General features: G+C 40.1%; 1 protein-coding gene across 3 annotated transcripts in view; it reads right to left on the bottom strand.

Annotated features, from left to right (window-relative positions):
- arm (armadillo) overlaps positions 1-22,984 on the bottom strand; it is a 109,824-nt gene that overhangs the window by 16,416 nt on the left and 70,424 nt on the right. For all 3 annotated transcript variants that reach the window (XM_065218981.1, XM_065218982.1, XM_065218980.1), the window contains exons 3-5: positions 8,778-10,408; positions 8,517-8,720; positions 8,016-8,288 (exon numbers count right to left, since the gene is read on the bottom strand). In XM_065218981.1, the coding sequence (XP_065075053.1) occupies positions 8,016-8,288; positions 8,517-8,720; positions 8,778-10,408 (2,108 nt within the window). The remainder of the gene's footprint in view (positions 1-8,015; positions 8,289-8,516; positions 8,721-8,777; positions 10,409-22,984) is intronic.

Raw genomic sequence — 22,984 nt, 5'->3', positions numbered from 1 at the left:
CCTTGTTCGGACCCTAACCGAGGTAATCCTGCTTGGATATAGATTTGGAAAATTCCTCTTCGATCCCGGATTCTTATAGTAATCTGCTTGGAAATCGATTTGGAGAAGCTTGGTTCTGCCGCCATGGTGCAAAAGAAAAGGGCAATCGCTTGATCCCCCTTCTGATGAAATTCAATTGAGCAATCAATTTGATATGCTTACGGAATGAGAATGATCCATCATCCGGGCAAAATTCCATTAAACATTCCCGGCTTAATGCCAAAAAGGAAAAGATACCCCCTATTGTGGTAATCACTTCCGATTTCCATGCTCTTCGCACGGAACGTTTGAACTTCGTTAAATTTAAGTCTTCACTTCAAATTAATATTGACTGAAACCTTGGTCGGATTCAAACGTCTACTCAAGTATCTTACTGAAAAGCAACACCCATTTTTCACTTACAACAGCAAAACTGAACGCCTGTTCAAGGTTGTCTTGAAAGGTTTGGTAGTGAATCCCTGAATCAGATCAAAAAACAATTGAGAAAATTACTTGGAGTTGAGCCTGTTCAAGTTATCCAAATGAATATGAAATCCCGTCCTAGCGATTCACGCAACGGGATTTCTAATGATTTTTATTTAGTTCACTTCAAGTCTAGTGAACTAAACAACCTTAAGGTCTTAGAAAAAGCTAGCCTGATGCTCCATATCTGAGTGAAGTGGGAACACTTCAGGCAGATCGGAGGAAATTTCCAAAATCTTACATAGTGCCGTAAGTGCTAGGGATGGGGTCACGATTCCTCTCACGCTAAGGACGACTGTCCTGTGAAGGAAGATCCTAAAAAATTTAAATGTTCAAATTGTGGTGAAATCCATAAATCCAATTCTTGGGAATGTAAGACTTGCAAAGCGATCCTACAATCTCGTTCTAAGCGACAGATAGGAAACGCTCCACGTTCCCGACCAGGTCCTAATTTCTCTGCTGTTAACAACGGTCAGCGAGGAACAAACTCTACATTCGTACCCGTAGGTACAAACATCAGCTCTTGCAGCCAGTGCTGTTAATTTTCATATCATTCAATTAATTCTGTGAAAACGAATTCTCACATGACCATATTTTGAAGAGCCCCTTTCTCATTCGAAGTTCATCGTCACTGTCAATTCAGTCACTCACTATCATTTGATATACGAAAGTGGAGTATGGAAGAAACCCAGCAAAATGGTCCCAAACAGACAAGTCGACAAGTTGTCAAATTCCAGTTTTAAGGGATCATGGAATTTAATTTAAATTTATAAGGACCTCATTCCAAGGGAGTTCTGAAAAATATCGCTGAGAAAAACATCAAGTGCATTCTGCTTTCAAGGCAGTACTGAGTTTGAGAAACTAGCCTGATGCTCACAATACTTTTCATCAAATATTTAAACTTCCCGGAGCTTTTTCGGATTTCAAAAACGTTCGTCAATTTTCCTAACGATCAACGAAAAATTCTCTGAAGTTTTAACAATTCGCTCAAGTTCTCGAAACTTCTTTAAATTTATGTAATTTATTCAATGTTAACGGAACTGCTCTGCGGTTCTCTGTTCTTCCTTACGTTGTCGAAGTTTTTGGAGTTCTCATGAAGATTGTTGTACTGCCCTGATTTTAATTGAACTGTCCTAAACATGTTTAAGCATCCACGATCTTCTGAACTTATGTGAAGTAATCAACATTTCTGAAATTCTATGAAAATCTGGAAACTTCTTAATATCCCGCTAATTTTCTGCAACTAATGGAACTGAACTCCCCGTGAAATACCCCCTATTTTTGGAGCTTACTAAGCTTCAAGATAGTTCCTGAAGTTCTCGGATCTTTCCTTAAGTTCCATAGGCTACTATGAAGCTTTCGAAATGTTTCTGAAGATCTCTGCGCTTCTGTGAAGTTTGAGAAGTTTTTCTGAAATTCCTTCTTCAACTCCCGTAACAATTGATTACATTTTCTTCCGTATATTTCATGGAATGAAACGGAATAAATATAGTTCTATGATTTTCACTGAAGTTCTAAACATTTTTTTGAATTTCGTGGGACTGTCCTTAAATTATCGACACTAATTCATATCTTCATCAATAGTCTAGACCTTCCTGATATTATAAAACTGCCCAAAAGATTATTAAATTTCGGTAAACTTCTCTAGATGTGAAATACTCAGTACTTTTTATAAGAACTCACATTTTAACGGAAATTCATTAAATTGCCTTAAAGTTTCCACAATTTTCCTTAAGTTTTATAAAACCTAATAAACGCTCACGGAACTTTGCCTTAAATCACTAATTTTCCCTTAGCTTATCTGGACATCCCTGAAGTTTTGTGTGCTTACCTGAAGTTCTCTGAATCAGTTTAATGTTCCAACAAATTTTCTGATATATATTCATAACTCCCTGATGCTTCTGAAGCTTTTGAATCAATCATAGAATTCTTGGAATATCCCGTAATTCCACAGACCTCCTTGTAAGTCGCTGCAAATTTCCTTAAATTAATGGGATTGTTCTGAATATAATTAAACTATCTAGAACAATCTAAATTTCTTAAAAGATCTCTGGAATTTCTGGAATCGGTGCTTGCTAAAACGCATTTATTTACATAATGATTTTCTAGAACTAAAGTAATTTTTTGAAATTTTTTGAGGTACTTGAAATATCCATGATATAACACCCTTAAAATACTCATACACTTTCCAGATGTTCATATAATTTTTATTGCGTTCCAGAAATTCTCTCGGAGCTTTGCTGAAGATTCCGGAAATTCCCTGAGTTTCTCGATGCTTCTTTAAGGTACCTGTATTTTCATGAAATTATTTGAACTGCCCTTTGATGCTCTGATTTGTCTTGATGTTGTCGGAGCTTTCCTGAAGTTCTCAACTCTAACGAAAATCTAGGTTCTGCTCTGAAATAAATGGAATTATCATAAATACCTTTAAACTTCCTTGAATTGAAATTCTCTGGACTTCCGTGAAGTTCCTGAAATTTTTCTAAAGTTTTCAGAAATTCTCTCGAAAATGTAGTGTACTTCCCCGAAATTCTCGGTATATATTAAGAGTTCTTGATTTTTTTTTATAGCACATCATGGAAATATCCTGAATTTGGCTATATTCATTTTTATAGATCTTTAAACTGCACCAAAATTACAGGAACTGTCCTTAAGATCTCTCAAATTCCCCAAATATCTCTAGATCTAGCTTTTATGAGGTACTTAAAACCTCTTAAAAGTTTCTACAACTTTCCTCAAGCTTTCTGAAGTACTCTTGGTAGCGGTGAAGTTCAATGACTTCTTAAAAGTTCCTGCAGTATTTCGGAAGCTAACGGAAGTGGTTCTTAAAGCTTACAGTTAGTTAACCATATTTTCAGGATGTTAACTTCCCGTATGTTCCTACAGTTTATTTATGAAGCTTTGCTGAAATTCTCAGCATCTCCTTTCATTTCTCAGAACTTTTGTAAAGTTCCTACAATTATTGTGAAGTCAATGGGACGCAAGATCTCTAATCGCTCATAATGTTAGTTACAAACTTCAAATAGGGGAAATGACGGCTTCGGCATGCCAGACTATTTTCGGCAACCCAAATTGAAACACTATTTTCACTGGATTTTCTTACGAAAACACTTCGCTGAATGCATGCAAACGATTCTTTATGCTTTCAGCTTCAATTTGACTATATTTTTATCACTGAGAAAAAGCAATCTAGCAAGGTTTTCTTGAAATGAAACACACGCACTACAAATTGTAGCTGATTCCGAGTTGCCGATAATAGAACAGCAGATTTACATGCAGTTCAAATGGAACGGTTGCCGAAGAAAAACTGATTGCCGACAATACTCGCTCTCACTAGAGAAGATTGGAGCTTTGTAAAAGCGTTTCAAAACAGTTTTTGACAATTCTTTCGACTGAAATTGTTAGAGCAGCTGGCAGCAAAAGATTGTAAACAAACCAATACTGCATATGTGTGTGTTCCTTAGAGAAAAGGGCTATAGAAAGAAGGTTTCTGCTTAGGTTGTCGAGAATACGTAAATTCCCCTATTTTGTTTTCCCTTAATTCTGGCACTTTGAAATTTTTTAATATCTTAAACTAGTGCATGGAAAACGAATCTTCAGAAGAGAATATTTTGAGGTCTTGGAACTACTCAAATTAAATAAATGTTAAACTTCAACATTTAATGGATTCAATTGTACAGCTGATTCTTTAAAACTGATTATCATGTTGTTGTACAAAAGAAAAAAAGAATTTTTTTACGCATCTCAAACATAGCTTTCTTATTATAAATCTGGAAATTACCAGTTAAAGTTTTATAAATATCAGGGAATTCTATTTAGCCAAATGAGTAGACACTCTGTTGGGTTTATGTCGAGTCAACATCGGGTTGGGGTTTGGTAGAAGTCAGTTTGGTGTCGGGTTGGCTTAGCTTTTTCACCGGAATGTGGACCAGAGCTCCGTTTATGTGTAGGTTATTTTCAATTGAATGATATCAAGTGTTTCTCAAATAAGAATGCTCCATGCCTTCGTCCAATGACTAAGCAACTGATATCACCCATTCGAAGGAGGTCCCCTTTGATAGCGGATAGCTGCTTTTCTCTTTTTCATCAAAAATGTTCAATTGATTTTGAGAATTTACAGCACTGCAATAGATTTCAAAATTCTAGCCAACATCACCACTCTAACGGAAATTTTGATAATTTTGGCTTAAGAAGCATTACTGTTCCACAAATGGAATTTTTACAGAAATCATTAATTGACAAGATTACTGATATGCTGAAAACTAACTCCATGTTTTATGCTTTTCATACTGGAGTTAAATTTACGAACAATATTGTCATGACTTTAAAATTTAGTAAACGATTTTAAATCATTAAATATGTTGAATTGGAATGCTCGATCCCTTAAAAATAATGAGGACGAGCTATTTAACTTTTTGATTGTATCCGCCCCTTGCTACACCACTGGCTGTCTGGAACAACTGTGCAGAGAGAATAATAAACATTCAGTTTATATACTGAATGAACTACCGGACAGACGTGCGTTTTATTTTATTGTATCACGGTATTCCTTATCGGTCACCTAACGTTTAGAACCCGTGTCCCATATTGCCGTTATAACTGAAACGTTCCTTAAACCTGACCATGAGGTTAAAAGGGACGCAAATTATTTCATTTATCAAAATGATCGTCTTGATGGAGCCTGTGGTGGCGTTGTTCATAGACGAATCAAACATCAAATTAAATTTTTTGAAACTTTGGGAGTTTCTGTTGAAACAAAATTTGGATAACTTACGTTTATAGTTGCCTATTTGCCATTCCAATGCATAGGCCAGCAAAAGAATTTTCTCAAGGGTGATCTTCAGAAACTTACCCGTCATAGGTCTAAATTCTTCATTATTGGTGATTTTAATGCAAAACACCGCTCATAGAAAAATGCTCAAAGTAATTCCAATGGTTTGATGATTGTTCTGCAGGTTATTCAACACTATTCAATATCCAAACAGTTCAACATGCTTTTCTTCAGCAAGAAATCCCTCAACTGTTGATTTGGTCTTAACTGGTTCATGTCTACTTTTTAGCCAATTGGTTACCCATGCTTACTTCGGTTCTGATCACCTTCCAGTAACTTTTGAAATATCCCAAGAAATAATTTCTAATCCCAACCGATCTACTTTTAATTACCTTATTGGAAGCAATATCGAACATTTATGGAATATAGTTTTGAAAGATGAAATTAATTATGCTCTTGAATCTCTGACTACTTCTATAGTTGAAGCCTGAGCTACCTCAGTATCAAAAATGCGAGGATAAATTCGATTCAATTATAATAGACGATGATCTTCATCTCTTGATCCGCCTGAAAAATGTCCGAAGGAGGCAATATCATAGAACACGCGATCCTGTCATGAAAGTTATCTGACGAGAATTGCCAAAACAAATTAAAAAGCGATTATCTGCCCTGAGGAACAAAACTTTTGAAAATGATGTTACGAAATTAAACCCGAACCCCAAACCCTTTTGGAAACTCACATTATTTGTTTAAAACCTCAAAAGCCTATTCCAGCGCTTAAAGAATGTGGTAACATTTTGATCACAAATTCGGAAAAAGCATAATATGAAAGCTCCAGGTGGAATTGATGGAATTTTTTAAATCCTCATCGAAAAACTCCCAGAGAGTACCTTGTCTTTCTTGGTAAAATTATTTAACAGATGTTTTCATTTGGCATACTTTCCTGATAAATGGAAAATGCAAAAGTTGTTCCAATTTTGAAGCCGGATAAAAATCCAGCTGAAGTTTCTAGCTACCGTCCAATAGGTTTTCTTTCTTCAATAAGTAAACTTTTTGAAAAGATAATTTTAAATAAAATGATGCTTCACATCAATACGAACTCAATTTTTGCAGATGAGCAGTTTGGATTTCGCCAAACAAATCTGAAGGTTGCTCAACTGAAGTTGCTCTTCTAGACATAGAAAAAGCATTCGACAGTGTTTGGCATGAAGGTTTGATTGCTAAATTGAAAAAGTTTAATTTTCCACTTTATATTATGAAATTAGTTCAGAATTATTTAACTGACAGAACTCTTCAAGTAAATTATCAAAATTCCAAATCTAATCGACTACCTGTTAGGGCAGGAGTTCCTCAGGGTAGTATTCTTGGGCCTATATTGTATAACATTTTCACTTCGGACCTCCCTGGTTTGCCTCAGGGTTGCCACAAATCTTTGTTCACTGATTACACAGGCATTTCCGCTATAGGAAGAAGTCGTCGTGTTATTTGCAGCAGACTGCAGAAAAGTTCAGATATTTTCTCTTCTTATTTACAAAAATGGAAATTTTCTCCCAACGCTTCCAAAACTCAACTTATAATATTTCCACATAAGCCTAGAGCTTCCTTTTTGAAACCTAGTAGTAGTCAAATAGTCACTATGAACGGAGTTCCAATTTCCTGGTCTTAACCAAAAAATAACTTTTAAAGATCACAGTGAGGGCATTAAAGCCAAATGTAACAAATATATAAAATGTTTGTATCCTCTTATAAACGCGAAATCCAAACTTTGCCTGACGAATAAACTTCTAATATTTAAACAAGTTTTTAGACCGGCCATGCTTTACGCTGTGCCAATATGGTCTAGTTGTTACACTACCAGGATTCAGAACAAAGTTCTGAAGGTGATTTTGAAGTGGCCTCCCTGGTACAGTACTACCGAAGAACATAGAATTTCGAATGTTGAGACATTAGAACAAATGTCCAACAAAATAATTAATAATTTCAGGCAAAAATCATTGAAATCCTCATTTGCAACGATCAATTCCCTTTATACTTAGAAAGATTAAGTTTTATTTTTAAGATGTCAATTGCTATACTGACAAACCTGTTTAAAACACTGAATTGCCAAGGCAGGAACAATGCAAACACATTTAGATATATATCATAACAATTAAGGCTGGTAAGTGACTGTAGTAGCTGGAGCTACTAAAAATGATCATCGACCAACTTTCTGGACATTAATTCCGCATGTCAATTGAGTTGAATGCCGACTTGAATCGTCTAAACCGGGCTTAAGGCGGACTACATGCCGACAAGCGAATTGAGTGACAAGTGATGATAATATTTAGCAGAGAACTCGGATGAAATCGTCGGCATCAGTGGTGCAGAGAAGTACAACAGGACAACTTCTTCATTGTCAAAAATTAAAATGATGCTCAAGGTAAGCGAAAGTTATGATAAATTATTCAGGAAACAAAAGGAATAAATGCGTAACAGTTTAAAACTATAATAAAATAATGCAATTCGATTATAGTTCTGCTACTAACCTACCAACGACAGGGTTCAGCCTATCGTCACAATATCCCAGCAACTGAATACGAACGATAACAATAACATACTACGAAAAACAATCATACTACCCATAATCATGAAGCGATTGGAAATCATTGGGACCTCTTTATTTACACCCGGTCCCCCGCCTTCGAACGAACGCCAACACTATAGGTTACATACACAACATAACAGCTTTTACGATTGCTCTTACCTGCAAGTCCGGCCCTATCCCGAGTTCACCGTTGTTCCACATCGTATCGTCGCGGAACACCGGCAGGGTGGTCAGTTCGCTGGAGAAACGCTTCTTATAGTCCATGGATTTGTCCTCGCTCATCTTGAACAGGACGGCGGCCGCGTAGGTGGCAACACCCTCGTTAGCGGAATTGAGCAGTTCAGTCAGCGGTGCGGTGGCACCCTCGGCTTCGATCATCTCAGCCACTTCCTTGTCGACGGCCAGTTCACACAGAACGCCGGCAGCAACGCGCTGCAAGGACATTTTAAGGGGAAAACTTTACATAGGTACCACCATATGTATATAACACATTGGCGCCATGCACGCCCATTCTGGGAAAATGGTGTATGTAGGTATGCATTAAAGGGGAACGAATCAATGCGCGTGCGCATGACCTGGGAATGTCAACGGTGGGGAAAGCGAGAAACCTGTGGAATGATGAAGAAACAAAAATGTTCCGTCCAAAATGGCTCCACGCACCTGAATATTTTCGATGTCGTTGTAGAAGAGCAACTGCACGAAGATCGGAATAACGTTCTGCTGGCGGATTAGCTGCCGGTTGAGTTCCTCTTTCGAGAGGATGTGCAACGCCCCAACCGTGCCCTCGACAATCTCCTCCATGCGTACACCGTCGGCGTAGGCTCCCGGAGGCTGCGAACCGTTGGTGGCCACCGATGAGCGTTGCTGTAAAGGATGGATCTTTATTAAATTTATGCATACAATTTCCAAGGTAAAACCTACCCTTTGTGTGTCCTGGAAAGCCTTGAACAACAGTCGAACCAGTAGATGGATTGCCCCGTGCTCTCGCAATGGAGCTGCATTAGCTGGACAGAGTGCCAGATTACGAATCAGCCCTATGACGGCCTTGATCAGGGGCCAACGAGATGGCGGATTAAGTAGCTTCACAATCACCGGCAGTCCGTAGCCGTTGCGAACGATGTTCTGTGCGGATTCAGACTCTGGGTGACGCGATGTGAGGTGCCGCAGTGCGCATACAGCTGGCTCTGTGATTTCCTCACGATCCCCAGCGTTGATGATGGTACCAACGAGAGCCTCGACACCACCAACCTGGCATACGGTGACCTTGTTCCGTTGGTTGTTGCATGTCAGGTTGGAAAGAATGCCGGCAGCACAGGTGACAACGTTGACATCGGATGAGCCCAGAACAGTGACCAAACCAGAGAGGAGCGTTTCCAAACCGTCAACCTTTGTAGCGGCATCTGAGAGGTTGCGCAACGTCCAAAGGCAGTTCTGAACGAGACGTTGTGATGGATTTCCCAAATGCATGGCCAACGCTTGCATGCCACCAGCTTCAACGATGGCTGGCTTGTTGCTTGAACAAACAGACAAAACCTTCAACACGCGCGAGGTTGTCCAAAGTAACTTCTCATAGTCATAGGAGCGCATTATGCGGACCAATTCGCTCGGTCCGGTGGAAGCAAGGATAATAAGTTTACTTTCTTGATTTCCGTAGGCAAGAATCTGTAGGCAATCGGTCACAATGGCCAAAAATTTGACGTTGTTGCGCTGCAACAAAGCTACCATCTTTTGTAGGCCACCAGCCAAACGGACTGCCATTTTACTACCATCCTGATGGAGTAGCAGATTGTGAAGGGTTGTGATTGCGTAAAACAGCACGGATTCAACCGGTGATGAGAGCAGTTTAACAAGAGCTGGTATTCCACCGGATTTGAAAATTGCCAGCAAACCTTGGCGATGGTGTGACAAATTGTGCAGCGTTCCAACAGCTCCTTTAGTCGTTTCGAGATCGTTACTCTGCGACAGGGCACGCACCAAAGCAGCGACCATCTGTGGGCTGTTCATGATAGCGTGTCGTGAAGCTTCCTTCTTGGACAACTGATGCACCATCATGGCAGCCTGGGAAACCACAACCTGATCTTCATCGTTCAACAACTTGATCAACTCTGGAATAGCTCGAGTGGCCAGGTCTGCATCGTCTTGATAGTTTATCAAGTTGACAACAGCATGCTTGAGCATTTGCGATGGCTCAGACAATCGCTGAACCGCTGTGGGCTGCTGTGGATCGAACTGTGTCGATGGAATTTCGATGCCTTCCTCCAGAGTTTCGGGGAACATTGCGGCTCGTACACGTTGCGAGCGTGTCTGGCTGAGCTGCTGGTTCATATCGTCCACCTGATCCTGGGTGAAGTTCTGCGAGAAACCTTGATCCATGTCGAACATCAGTGGATCCTCCTCCATGTCGTCATCTTTGCCACTGAGTGATGGCACCTGTGTAACCGCACCCGAGTGGATGCCGGAATCACCCATGTACGAATTTTGTTGCCACATCAGCGTTTGCTCCTTCGCCGAGGGCATCGGCATATCCGATGTATTATAGGGGTTGTGGGACACTGTTGATAGAAGAGAACAAAACGAAAAGCGAATTAATAATTGATGCCGCAAATGATAGGTACCACTTTGGGAATGGTGTGTCATTCTAGGATCTACTAGGGGAACTGTCACCACGTGCGAAAACACCACACATTCACGAAACATTCACGCAACGTTATGATGGGGCTGCGAATTCTTGCATAATGCAGTAGTTATTGTCTAGTAAATGGAAGGATGAGAAATATTGCAACCTGTCGAGTGCTAATAGAGACGTAAACGGAATACGGTTAATTGTCCCAAGACTTCCAATCCTGCCATTGCTCATTTAACGGATGAAGAAATGCGCATAAATACGCAGGAATCATACTCGTTTAAATTTTTAGGTAGAGGTTAGAATGTTGTGATGAGTTTAAATCAGTGCAAGTCGAACGAAGAGGTCCATTCACTTGAACAATTTGTCACTTTGATAATTTACCAATAACGTTTACCAAAAGTATCCTATGGCTTCTTCTTTGACTTTATTACACCGGCTCTCAACTTAGTGTTCATTGAGCACTTCGACAGTTGTTAATTGAGAGCTTTCTAAGCCTGCACCATTTTTGTATTTGTATTAATGTGTGGCAAGTACAATCATACTCTACGCCTAGGGTAGTCGAGAAATTTATCAACCCAAAACATTCCGAGAACGGACCGGGAATCGAACTCATCCGCCTCTAGCATGATATTGCATTATAGCTGTGCCTTTACTGACTGAGCTAAGGGAGGCCCCTAAGCCGTAACCTCCCTATTAACAAAATTGTTGTCCGGCATTCTTCCAATGTGTCCCTCCCATTGTACCCTTCCAGCTTTAGCAATTTTCTGGATGCAGGGCTCACATTTGGTTGCGCAAGCTCGTGGTTTATTCTTCTCCTCCATACATCGATTTCATATAACCCGCCAAAGATGGTCCTAAGCACGCGTCGTTCAAAAACTTCCAGTGCTTGCAGATTGTCTCATAGAGAACTATCACACGAATTCCGGTAATAATGCATCTCCGAATTTCTCTGCTGCAGATGTTATCCGACGTCACCGATCCGAGGTACACACATTCATCCACCTCCTCAAAATCTAGAGATGAACTAGCCTAAGGCTAAAAATCTCTTAAATAAAGAATTAAAAAAAAAAAATCCTCAAAATCATCATCTTCGTCGATTATTGCACTTCTGGTATATCGCGCTCGGTTCCTCTAGCCAACAGATACCATTGATCCAACTTTTTCTGCTTCTCGTTTCAGCCTGGTATACTGCTCTGGCACCGCCTTGGATGTTTTTCCGACAATGTCCACAACGTCAGCGAAGCAGATGCATTAGCTGGATTCATTGAAGATCGTGTTCCGCATGTTAAAGTCCGCTCGTTTCATAACACCTTCTAGCGCAATGTTGAACAGGAAGCAGCAGAAGGTATAGGACATAATCAAACAAAACCTTCAGAATCCAGAGAAACTCAAGGAGAACTCCAAGTGATTCGAACAACAAAATCAAACAAGATCTAGATCAATGAAGGTACCCCATCAATAGATTTCTTGGTATATCTTCGATAAAGCGGTATTGAAACAAAAGTCCCCTTAACGGTATTCGACTCTAAGGAGGAAGTCTAACAAATAAAACAAGCGAGCGGTGGTGAACTCTGGTCGAGAAAGCTGCAACAACCAGGGATATCCGTATCTTGCGAGGCCTGAGCAAGCCAAAGTCTAAAGATGTGTGTGTATTCCCTCTAACCCCCACTGACCGACAGTGTTAATGGAAGAACTCTCTCTACAATGTCGCATATATAGTCATTGTAGACAGCTTTAGCCCGGAAGTTAGAAAGTGATAGCTCTATTGCAGATCCAGTAACCCATTTCAGAATGTCTGGAGAGTCACGCCCATTCCGAGGTTACTTTCACTTACAATAAGCCCCGCATGTATGTATTACCTCTATCAATTGGATATTAGTATTATACACACACTTACAGTTTCAACATGTTCTTTTGAATCCTGGCACGTATTTAGTTTATGTTTTTAAATTATAAAAAGTATTTGGACTGGTCTCACCATGTTAATTTGATCCTCCAATCCATGGGTTCCGTAGTTTTGTTTTTCTCTACGCTTTGCATCTCATTTCGTGATTCACCATTGTCGTAATACTTCTTTCGACGAACGCAAATTGTCTTGTATTGCCATGGTCATCTGGGAGGAGGTTCACGTCTAGTGCTTTCCCCAGGAACCTTTCGCGGCCACCAGCTACCACCCGTCCAGTCTTGGGCGTAATCAGCGAGGCATTTTTCATATTGCTCACAATCTCCGACACCGATAGCGGAAAACTTGCTGATTCACGGCAACATCGGCCACCGAATCATCACCAACACTCGCGACGGACACATTATCAGCACGTTCCCGGGCTAATTCACCAACCGGACCGGGTTCAAACTCGCCGATGGTGATGAATCTCTCAATAGAACAGAACTACACGTCGAAAATGTGACATCCGAACTCGCAGAACCGGGCTCCCGGGAGGCAATTTTCGACACCGAACAATGAAACTGAAGCTGCGTCGTAGATTTTGGAGGTTAGATTTAAGGTCAACCAAGTCACTCAAGGCAAACACAGTCAAAACACGATATATCACTAAATCATAACTTTATGAACACTTGAAACTAAATTTTAGCACACAAATTAACAAATTTAAAGCAATAAATATTTAATTCGCTGACGAAAAATACGCAGCAAAAGAAAAACATGTCAGCTTTCAAGCGCGGCCTACTGCGATTCCAAGCCAAATCTTTAGATGGAAAGAAAAACGAGTGGAAGGCTGTTTACCGTTCCTTTTGACGAACGGATACGCTGGATTGAACACTTCGAACAATATCTTCAAGTTTCAACGTCTAGCCATCAACATCTCGGCATGATTCGCCAATGGCGTCAACTCGGTGGCTCTGAAGTGACTCTGGCCACTGAATTAAAAAAAAAAATCCTGTTTTTTCCCGGGTATTCAAAATATTTTTCCCGGTTCCATATAAACAGTTAAATATACTGCCCATAAAAGCATAACAGTCCCATATGTATTTTTGTCAGAAATGAGTTATCCATTGAAATCGATTGTAAACTACACTGTGCGCTAAAAGCTACAGAAAATATCGTGAAAAATAACAAAACTAGGTTGACCCATCCATAAGTGCCTATGTAGAAATAAATGTTAGACAGTGCTTTTCTCAGCTTACTGTTTTTCCAGATGGGACTAATATACTTTTATGGGCAATATCACGGGGTAATTAACACTGCACACTGTGGCGAAACACAGCATGGCACACTGTTCGCACGCTAGGGCACACGTTGACAAGTAGGACACAAACAATACGGCATCACTGTCGAGTGTTGACGTTTTGCCAATCGTTGTTAAGGTTAACTACTTTGTTTACTCCATTAACCAATGGGTTTGATAAATTTCAAGGAAAAACCTGTAAGTATTTTCTGCACCATGAATCTCTTAAAATGTTCCGGTTCACCTGTATTTTTTCTCGATATTCCTTGCCAGTCATTAGTTTCAATTGGGTATCCCTAATAAAAAATAACCATAAACGAACGATAACCCAAATCATTGAACTATTCTACAAATGGTTTGGATGATACCCAGAACACGTCGTTAAGAAAATTAACCATACAATTTTTATTAGGGATAGGCTTGATGGGAAATCCACAGGACATAGATATGTTCATAGAAGTCCCTGTACTTTTGGGAGAAGTCGATACGTATTAACCTCAAATATTCCATCAGATCTGGACCTATGTACGGTTGCCTTGGCGCAATAGTATAGGATTAATTGAAACAGACCAATGCAATTACATTCCGTGAGTCCAACATCATGCATATACCCATCATCAATGATCCGGTCATTTTGCAGATGAATCTCTGTCATCGTCTTTCTTTTGAACTAGGTTGTCACAAGAGGCCCCGATGCGATGGGTGGCCTACCGATCAGTTCTTGTAAGGCCAGTAAGGCCTTGCTCAATCTCTAAAATTTAATTCGCCGTTGAGGAGGTATCGGTGGGGTCAACCAAGCGGTTCTCGCATGACGACATTAAACAACTTGCTGTTGGACAAGAGCCTATGGGCGTGCAGATAAACAAAAACAACAACCACAACAGTAGAACTGGACATGCGAAGCTTACCTGAATCGCAAACCATTTCCAAAGTATGACTGATCTGGAGTAGGGGGATATTTGATAGTTTTCATCGATGGTACATTGGCCATTTGTTTTCATTGGTAGTACACAGTGATGCAAAATATCATGACACTCACTCGACACCAGGCTTCCGGAAATCTCACGCGTACACAAATGCGACAGCGAGCTGTGAGACGGAGCGTCGCATGACTCTCAAATCCATGGTGTGCTACATTATTGTACAAAAGAGAGACCAGAACGATGCGCGCGACAAGGTACACGCTCTCAACAAATTCGAGCGTTTCAATTTTTGTTTGTCTCATCGCATTGCTCTCTCAATGCGACGCATGTATTCAATCACATGCGACTGTTTCATTGAAACATCTCAATGCGCTCTCTCAAGGCGCCATCGCCGTGCGCTGTTTCGCATGCTTTGACTCTCGCGGTCCCATCATAAGTGATGTTGTCGGGTGACGAGATATGGGACTGCAAGGGTTTGTTCACAGAAGACTTGTGTGCCCTTTTCGTATGTATCTTTTGAAATGGGGTGAAGTTTTTAGATGGTTCCAGAAATATCTTCTAGTATAGATTCAAGCAGACTCAACACATGGTTCCAGAGATATACTGGAATCACCGTAAGATCATCACTCATGATCCTAGGAAGACGCAATGGCTTGTCGAAAGGATGCTAAAAGAAGGTAAAGGAAGGCTACGTGAGCGGTGGATGGCAACCTTACGGTAGTTGGGATACCGTTAACATGTTAGCACCCAAATAATACCGGAATATCTGTGGAACTATGTGTCCTTCAACAAGTCCTTATGCGGAAATCTTCTAAAATAGATTTTTTGGAAGCCTCTGAAGCTTTCAGTTCATTTGGTACGAAATGCTGGATTAAGGTTAAAGTAATAAATTTAGGAACAATTTGTGTCATATCTGTATTACGGATTGTTGCTAAGCTTCTTGCTTCAGGAATTGTATTGAATACCTGTCAATCACCAAACTTATTATGGCAGCAACTGAATTCTTCAGATGTGTTTGCGCTCACAGGATAGTTCATATCAGCCACCATGATGCTGAATTGAAACAATCGATTTGCGACGACAGATTTCTAAATAGTCCTAGTGTTAGTACCGTGGACTCTCGGTGAAATTAAAAAAAAAGCATATTAACGAGCAAATAAACCACAACTTGATTGTACATTTCGCTTACCAAAGCCACATCTCTAACTTCTTTCGTTATGAATGGGCTATTTTTCAAGTTAATCCTTTAATCAACGAAAATTGCCGCTAGGAAAACTTTGTTGGTCATAACCATCCGACACCTCTTCTCCATCTTCGATAAGAGTGTAGTAGCTAGGTCGCTTTCCATCGTTTCCAAAACAAAACAACACTTTCCCCACATCAAGAACACGAGTTGGTCTTTCAGTTGAGTTTGTTATTTCGATGTCGCATTGAAACGTCGCTTAGCGACGTCTCATTGCGAAAAGCGCATGAGCTTCGGCTCACGCGACGTCGCATGATACTCGTTCTCATGAAACGCAATGTGCTGTGCTTACAAAACAGTGCGACACACAGACATTATGAGAATGTGAGATGCGACAAAACTGAAGAGAGAGAAACAGAGTGCTACAAATCTCTTGCGCATGAGACTGCTATGATTATGAGACTATTCGTATTGCGTCTCGCATACGGTAGCGCGCGCACTGGAAGCCTGCTCGACACTCTTCAGCGCATCAACCGACTATCGCTGACAGAACGTTTTGTCACGCAGTGCGAGATAAGGCCATGGCAAACAACAATCACCAGTAATGATCGCTGCTTACAGGCAACACGTAACACTCGCTGCTGATGATGTAAAGTACATCGAAAACAGTGAAGACTTCTGCAGTACGATGATGAGAAAAACCGAAACGACAGGAGAAAATGAAAACAATGCCTGCGCATACCATGTTCGTCTCGGCACGCGCGACTGTGTGAGTTACAAACAGAGCTGGCAAAATGAAACGGAAGGTGTTGGGCTCACTCACCAACACACTCACATAAGTAAGCAAAGCAGCAACTGCTTCAAAACGAGCACAGATGAGGGTCGTGATTGTCGGGAATGACCAGATCGGTGATGGGTCACCTCCCAAGACGACATTCATCAGTTGCTTTTTACTTCGTTCGTCAACTTGATGGATGACCGCATAAATCACAACCATACGGTTACCATATTGAAAATGGTTTATCTTCCTGTGAAAACCATAATGAGAATGGTTCAGTCAACTTTAATCGAACCATACCTAGATAAAGTTTTGACCATATTGATTAAGGTTTTCGAAGACCTAACCATACGAATAATGGCTGGTTAAGAGCGTTCACCATACGAAATCTTACTTTTTCCCATACATTTTTTGCAAAGAAACTATAGGCTAACCACATCAGAAAAGGTTCTAGTTGAAATTGTTTATCCTATTTCCATTAACGTTCGAATAAGGTATGTAGTACGTTTTAGAACCAACCAGTCAGTTAACAAAATGTAGCTGGAACATGCCAGAAACTGTAACAGTAGAAAGTAATGTTTTTTTTTCTGTTTATTACATTCCATAAACCATAACAAAACTATTTTGAATAAAGTTAACATAGCTAGTAAGGTGTCAGTGAAGTTTGAACTGTGTTAGAAATGGTTCTTTTCTATGCGGGTGGTCATGGAGAGTGTATCGACAAGCACATTGATAGGAATGTACCAAGCGTTACTACCATCAGCTGTTTGACGATCGTGATTGTCAGTGATGCAAAATATCATGAAAATCACGTGACACTTGTTTTCGCATCAACCGACTATCGCTGACAGAACGTTTTGTCACGCAGTGAGAGGTAGAGCCATGGCAAACAGCAATCACCAGTACTGGTCGCTGCTCACAAGCAAAACGTTACACTCGCTGCTGATGATGAAAAGCACAACGAAACTTCACTGTTTTCTGCAGTACGATCATGAGAAAAAGTGAAACGACAGGAGAAAATGAAAACAATGCCTACGCATTCCAAGTTTGTCTCGGTAGGCGCGACTGTGTGAGTTACAGACTCACGGTCGGAAATGACCAGATCGGTGATGGATCACAACCGAAGACGACATTCACCAGTTGCTTTTTACTTCTTTCGTCAACTTGATGGATGGTCATGGAGAGAGCTTCGACGAGCACATTGATAGGAATGTACAAAGCGTTACTATCACCAGCTGTTTGACGATCGTGATTGTGATAGGTCGCAACTCTGGTAGTACATTGCGGAAGGTACCACAACTACATAAGATCATGAACTTGGTACGCTTGAACGTGTGTAATTAGGTGGTGGTAGCCCGCATAAATCACAACCATACGGTTACCATATTGGAAATGGTTTATCTTCCTGTGAAAACCATAATGAGAATGGTTCAGTCAACTTTAATCGAACCCTACCTAGGTAAAGTTTTAACCATATTGATTAAGGTTTTCGAAGACCTAACCATACGAATAATGGGTGGTTAGGCTAACCACATCAGAAAAGGTTCTAGTTGGAATTGTTTATTCTATTTCCATTAACGTTCGAAAAGGTAGTACGCTTTAGAACCAACTAGTCAGTTAACAAAATGTAGCTGGAACATACCAGAAACTGTAACAGTAGAAAGTAATGTTTCTTTTCTGTTTATTACATTCCATAAACCATAACAAAACTATTTTGAATAAAGTTAACATAGCTAGTAAGGTGTCAGTGAAGTTTGAACTGTTCTAGAAATGGTTCTTTTCTATGCGGGAGGAGACATCATAATCAGTGACACGATAGGCTTGGGTGATTTCTTCGAGGTCACGTACTTCTGAGTGGATCAGATGAGTTGGTTCGAAGATATTGTTTCTAGGGTGGGATTGAAATTTCCCCCTTTCGAGTTCTGGTTTTGATTTTGTCGGGGAGCATTTAACAGATAGCTGGTGGAAATTTCGTCCACCATCAATCAGGTTACATCTTCGTTTCTGCACACGTTTCTTTTGAAAGAAGCGAATTTGCCGTATAGGTTGGATGGCTTCCAGTTCGCCTTCCGGCGTATTTTAAAGATCTCAGATTATAAAAAAAAACATGGCTCTTAAACTTGGACACCATTTTAGGATTCTGACACTCCAAAGCTTTGGATAGAGAATTATGATGAGATTGCCAAATGAGTTACCAAAGCCCACCAGGGAGTAAGCTTTCCTTGGCTACTATGATCAATCTTTGATTACTAACCACTCTGCCTGTGGCGCCAATTGAATACAGTGGTTAGTAAACAAAGATTGATCATAGTAACCAAGCAATGCTTACTCCCTGGTGGGCTTTGGTATATTCGCAAGTACCCGAGCAAAAAGTGGTTGTGTTGCTAGGCAATGTAAAATAAATAGATCAATAACTCGGTGAGGAATGATTTTTCGACCTACCTTTCCGTACATTTTTTTGCTGCAAATGTGGTCTACTTTTACCTGCTCTCGGGTGTAACACGAATTACCAGTCACCTTGTATATTAAAGTTCCAATCGAATTCCCGGTTCTTCCGGTTCAGTGTCCACCCTGTCTGTCTATCACTACTCTATCACTTGATTACAGCTTTCAGCTAAGCTCAAAGCTGTACTCATGTCTTCGTAAGAGTTTCATATTTTTGACAAATAAACAACTTTGTCAAAGACATTAAAAAGATACATTTTGAATATTTTTCAAAAAAACAGTGCCGAAAACACTAAGTCCCTAAAATGATACGTTTTGGAGTTATTAATTTTGTTCCACTAGATTGCATTCCTGGGATCACTGAGCAATGGTGAGAATTTGTGGATCGTTCTGAGGCGTAAGGGAATCCCGAATAAAATCGCCAAGCTCGTCGAGTACGAGGCTTTCATATGCAGCGTTCTGTATAACGGAGTGCTTATCCACCCCATTTTTTGTAGTCACTATAATCGCTACTGTTCTTCATTGTAATCAACAAGATGGTAGGTTAAACTGATCGTGTGTTAAACCGTAACCCATCGCTGTTGCTGTAATAGAACAACGGCGCTCTGATATGCTCTGATTACATACACTGAGGCAAAAGAACGTAAGAATTCCATAAGAACACCTTATGAATTGTACCAGAGAAGAATCAAACCCTGAGCGTTCAGATTATTGGTTACGTGATTTGTTCTCACGCCTATCAACGCTCGTACGGCCTCATGCTGTACGATAATTACTCATCAGTCGAACTTATGGATTGAATAACTCATACCTATGGAATTCATAAGTATCTTATGAAATCAAAATTGTCCAAGCTCATAAGTCATGTTTTATGGAATTCTTAAGATTTATTTGCCTCAGTGTAGACCTCAGACCGAACCGTTGAATGCTCGAATCAAGAAGGCTAGGGCTTTCGTTGCGAGTTTACAAAAATATTAGGAGATCAAACCGGATTAGTCAACGCACTAAGATCCTAAATTGCTTTTCCAGGAATCGAGGTGCGCATCAGCGAAGAACACTCAACAGTTGCAGGTCTTCACCAGTAGGTATTTGTGAATGAATGAGTGCAATAATGCCCCATCGTCGCCTTAATTTGTAGTTCGGACCACCCTACCTGCCCGTTCGCCACAAAGCGCAATCGTTCAATTTGTACTCTAAAACGGTTGATAATGTAGGCCGTATTAGAAATATCAATTACTGTGTAATTACGACAAAAACCCAACAAAGACAGTTCCGTCAAGGGAATACCCAACTTCAAACAGAACCCCTCTAGGCAAAAACCAACATCGCTGGCCGTCAATTACACGACCCCTTCCCTACTTTTTACTTTTCCTCTATGAAGAGGGCCGGCAGGCCGGGATTTAAAATCTTGTCGACAAGAGGAGTTATTTTATAAGCAAACTTGAAACGGATCACGCATCCGACGAGGACGACACCGTTGACAAACATAGAAGAAGGGTTTCTTTGATACTTTGCCATAGGCTTAAAAAAGAGAGATAAAAGTAAATATTGTGCAGATAATAAAAAAACTATATCATTGCACCCTCCATATTCGACATGACCATGAAGTGTGCCCGTGGAGATTCAAATAGGTCGTGTGCTTTACATGATTATCGCAATTTCTATACGATATGCGGGAGTGAACACGCATTCTTCCCTCTAGAATGGTTCCATGTACCAGGAAATCCCTGCCCAACGATATTGCGAAGGGTGTGCTCCTAATGATGCTGTCATCGAAACGGGAAACACGTGGTAGCGTAAATTATGAAGACCTTGTTAAATCGAAGGGCGAAACACCAAACCGGAACATGACAAATATTTGTCATAAAATTCATAATTGTAATGATGCGTACAATCAATTTGGTAGGGTTTTGTTCTGATTTATTGTGGGAAACAGGTTTGAACGGGTAGGTTGACTTGAAAAGGTTCACCGTACTTGACAACTTTAACACTACAAGCAAACTTCATACTGATTGGTAAATTCTTCAGGCGTTCGGAATGAGAAGAATCAATCTCTGCTTCGAGTGATGTAATTATCATTATTGCTAGCAGAAATCATCTAATGTCCAATTTCCTGTCGTTTCCATTACTTACTTACCGGTAAGGACAACCGAACGTCTCAAGAAGCTTCTTCCCATTGACTCAACGACATCAATAAGACGCGAAAAGCCAAACATTATAACGAGAATTAGCCCACCCTCTAATTCACCGGCCGCATTCGTCGAACAAGTCAAGAACCGCACAGGATCTAAGGACAATGTGGAGAGCTGTTGTTATTTGTCTACGATTAAACGCTCCGTGAAACAGACGTCCTGCTTGAAACGTAAGATGTTTGTTCATTCCTTATCTTTTCTTCGGCCACTCTGGCCGAGAAGAAAAGGAAATAATTTAATAACAAGAAGATTATGAAAAGGGGAGATCTTCCCAAGGGGGTTTCTCACGATACGATTTGGTCAACTGTGGAAGCCTTGTACATACTACGCCATAAATACTTGATTCACTTCTGTTTCATCGGATTTCGGGAACCCTTCAAGAAGCTGCCCGGGGATGCCGGCATTGACGGAAAGAAAAGATTTATCTTCTTATCCTTAGTCCTTATCCTACTTAGCTTGTTTGTGTCGCTCTTTACATTTCCGATTGAAGACACATACAAGTGTGTTTGCCTGTCTCAATCTGTCCTTCTCCACAATGGCATATCGCACATCGAAGGGCTTCGTTTGCGGAAGAAGAGATATCGTTTACTCTGAGTGCATTGATGAGAAACGATTGTTTTCTCATTTTGCGCCTCATGAAAGTCAATGGGGAATATTCAAATGGGGTTTCGTCGGTAGTAATGTAGGTTGTAGTACCAACGGTGTATCAGTACTCCCTATAGATACATGAATTTGCATCGAATGGTATGAGACTTTACGGGTAACGTTTTAATATTCAAACAGTAGACTACGATGTCTCACTCATGTAGTCGTTGTAAATGAAGCAATTTAATAATGACAAATTAATTATTAATTCATCATTCGGGGTGGTACGGTACACGGTGAAATTTCTTCCCAGTAAATTATGTTATCATTGAATATAGTCATACTCTATAATTTGCAATTGGCTGTCACATAAACATAATGACACGTTGCAACAAAACTGTAATACGTATAGGCAGGGATGGAATAGTTCCCTGAATATCCTACCAGTGTCTTAGAGAACACTGAAAAATTCGTTTTTTTATTATTAGGGTAGAGAACTACTTCAGCCTTAGCGCCCATATTGGGCCTTTCAAGCAGAAAACATAAAATAAATCCATGATTTCGGTGTTAACAAGTCAATTATGAGTTTGCTACGATACTTTAGTTAAAAAGCTACATTATTCTCAAAACACAAAAGCAGTGCTCCGACCGAATCAATTTTATCTTCATCCGATAGGCCGAAGTGAATTCTATGGCGTTACAATGCGTTAGGCCAAGTTTGGGGTTATGGAAGCAGTGTTATATTTTTAACAATATCTCAACATTACTCTTTAAAAAAAATTTACGATACGTACGGAAAGGTAAACACATTTTGAAGGCATCAGCGGTGAAAAAATTCCGCAAAAAATAAATTAATAAAATATTATATTTTTGATTTCAGAATTAATTAGACATCAATTTGCAACGTTCCACTACCGTGTGGTCAAGCTAGCAAGGTGACACTGCTTCGAAAAAATCCGGAATTTGATTGATATTTTACAATACTTTTCCTAGCTAATGTTGAATATGAATGCACCTTTAAATAAATATTTTAAGGCCGATGTCTCAAATATTTTTTTAAAGGAAGATTTTTTGTTACTTTTTCATAACATAAAAAATTCAGGTTTAGACCTGAAAAATAGCAATATCCCAGAGTCTAGGATTTTTATTATTATGTTAGAACCAGTGCTGCATTATGTCATCAATATCACGCGACAACTGACGTGCCACAT

The sequence above is a fragment of the Ochlerotatus camptorhynchus genome, unplaced genomic scaffold (assembly GCF_037179485.1).
Source record: "Ochlerotatus camptorhynchus isolate MF236.1 unplaced genomic scaffold, CSIRO-AGI_Acam_v1.1 ptg000096l, whole genome shotgun sequence".
NCBI classification, from domain to species: Eukaryota; Metazoa; Arthropoda; class Insecta; order Diptera; family Culicidae; genus Ochlerotatus; species Ochlerotatus camptorhynchus.
This window is presented reverse-complemented; position numbering and strand designations above follow the sequence as displayed.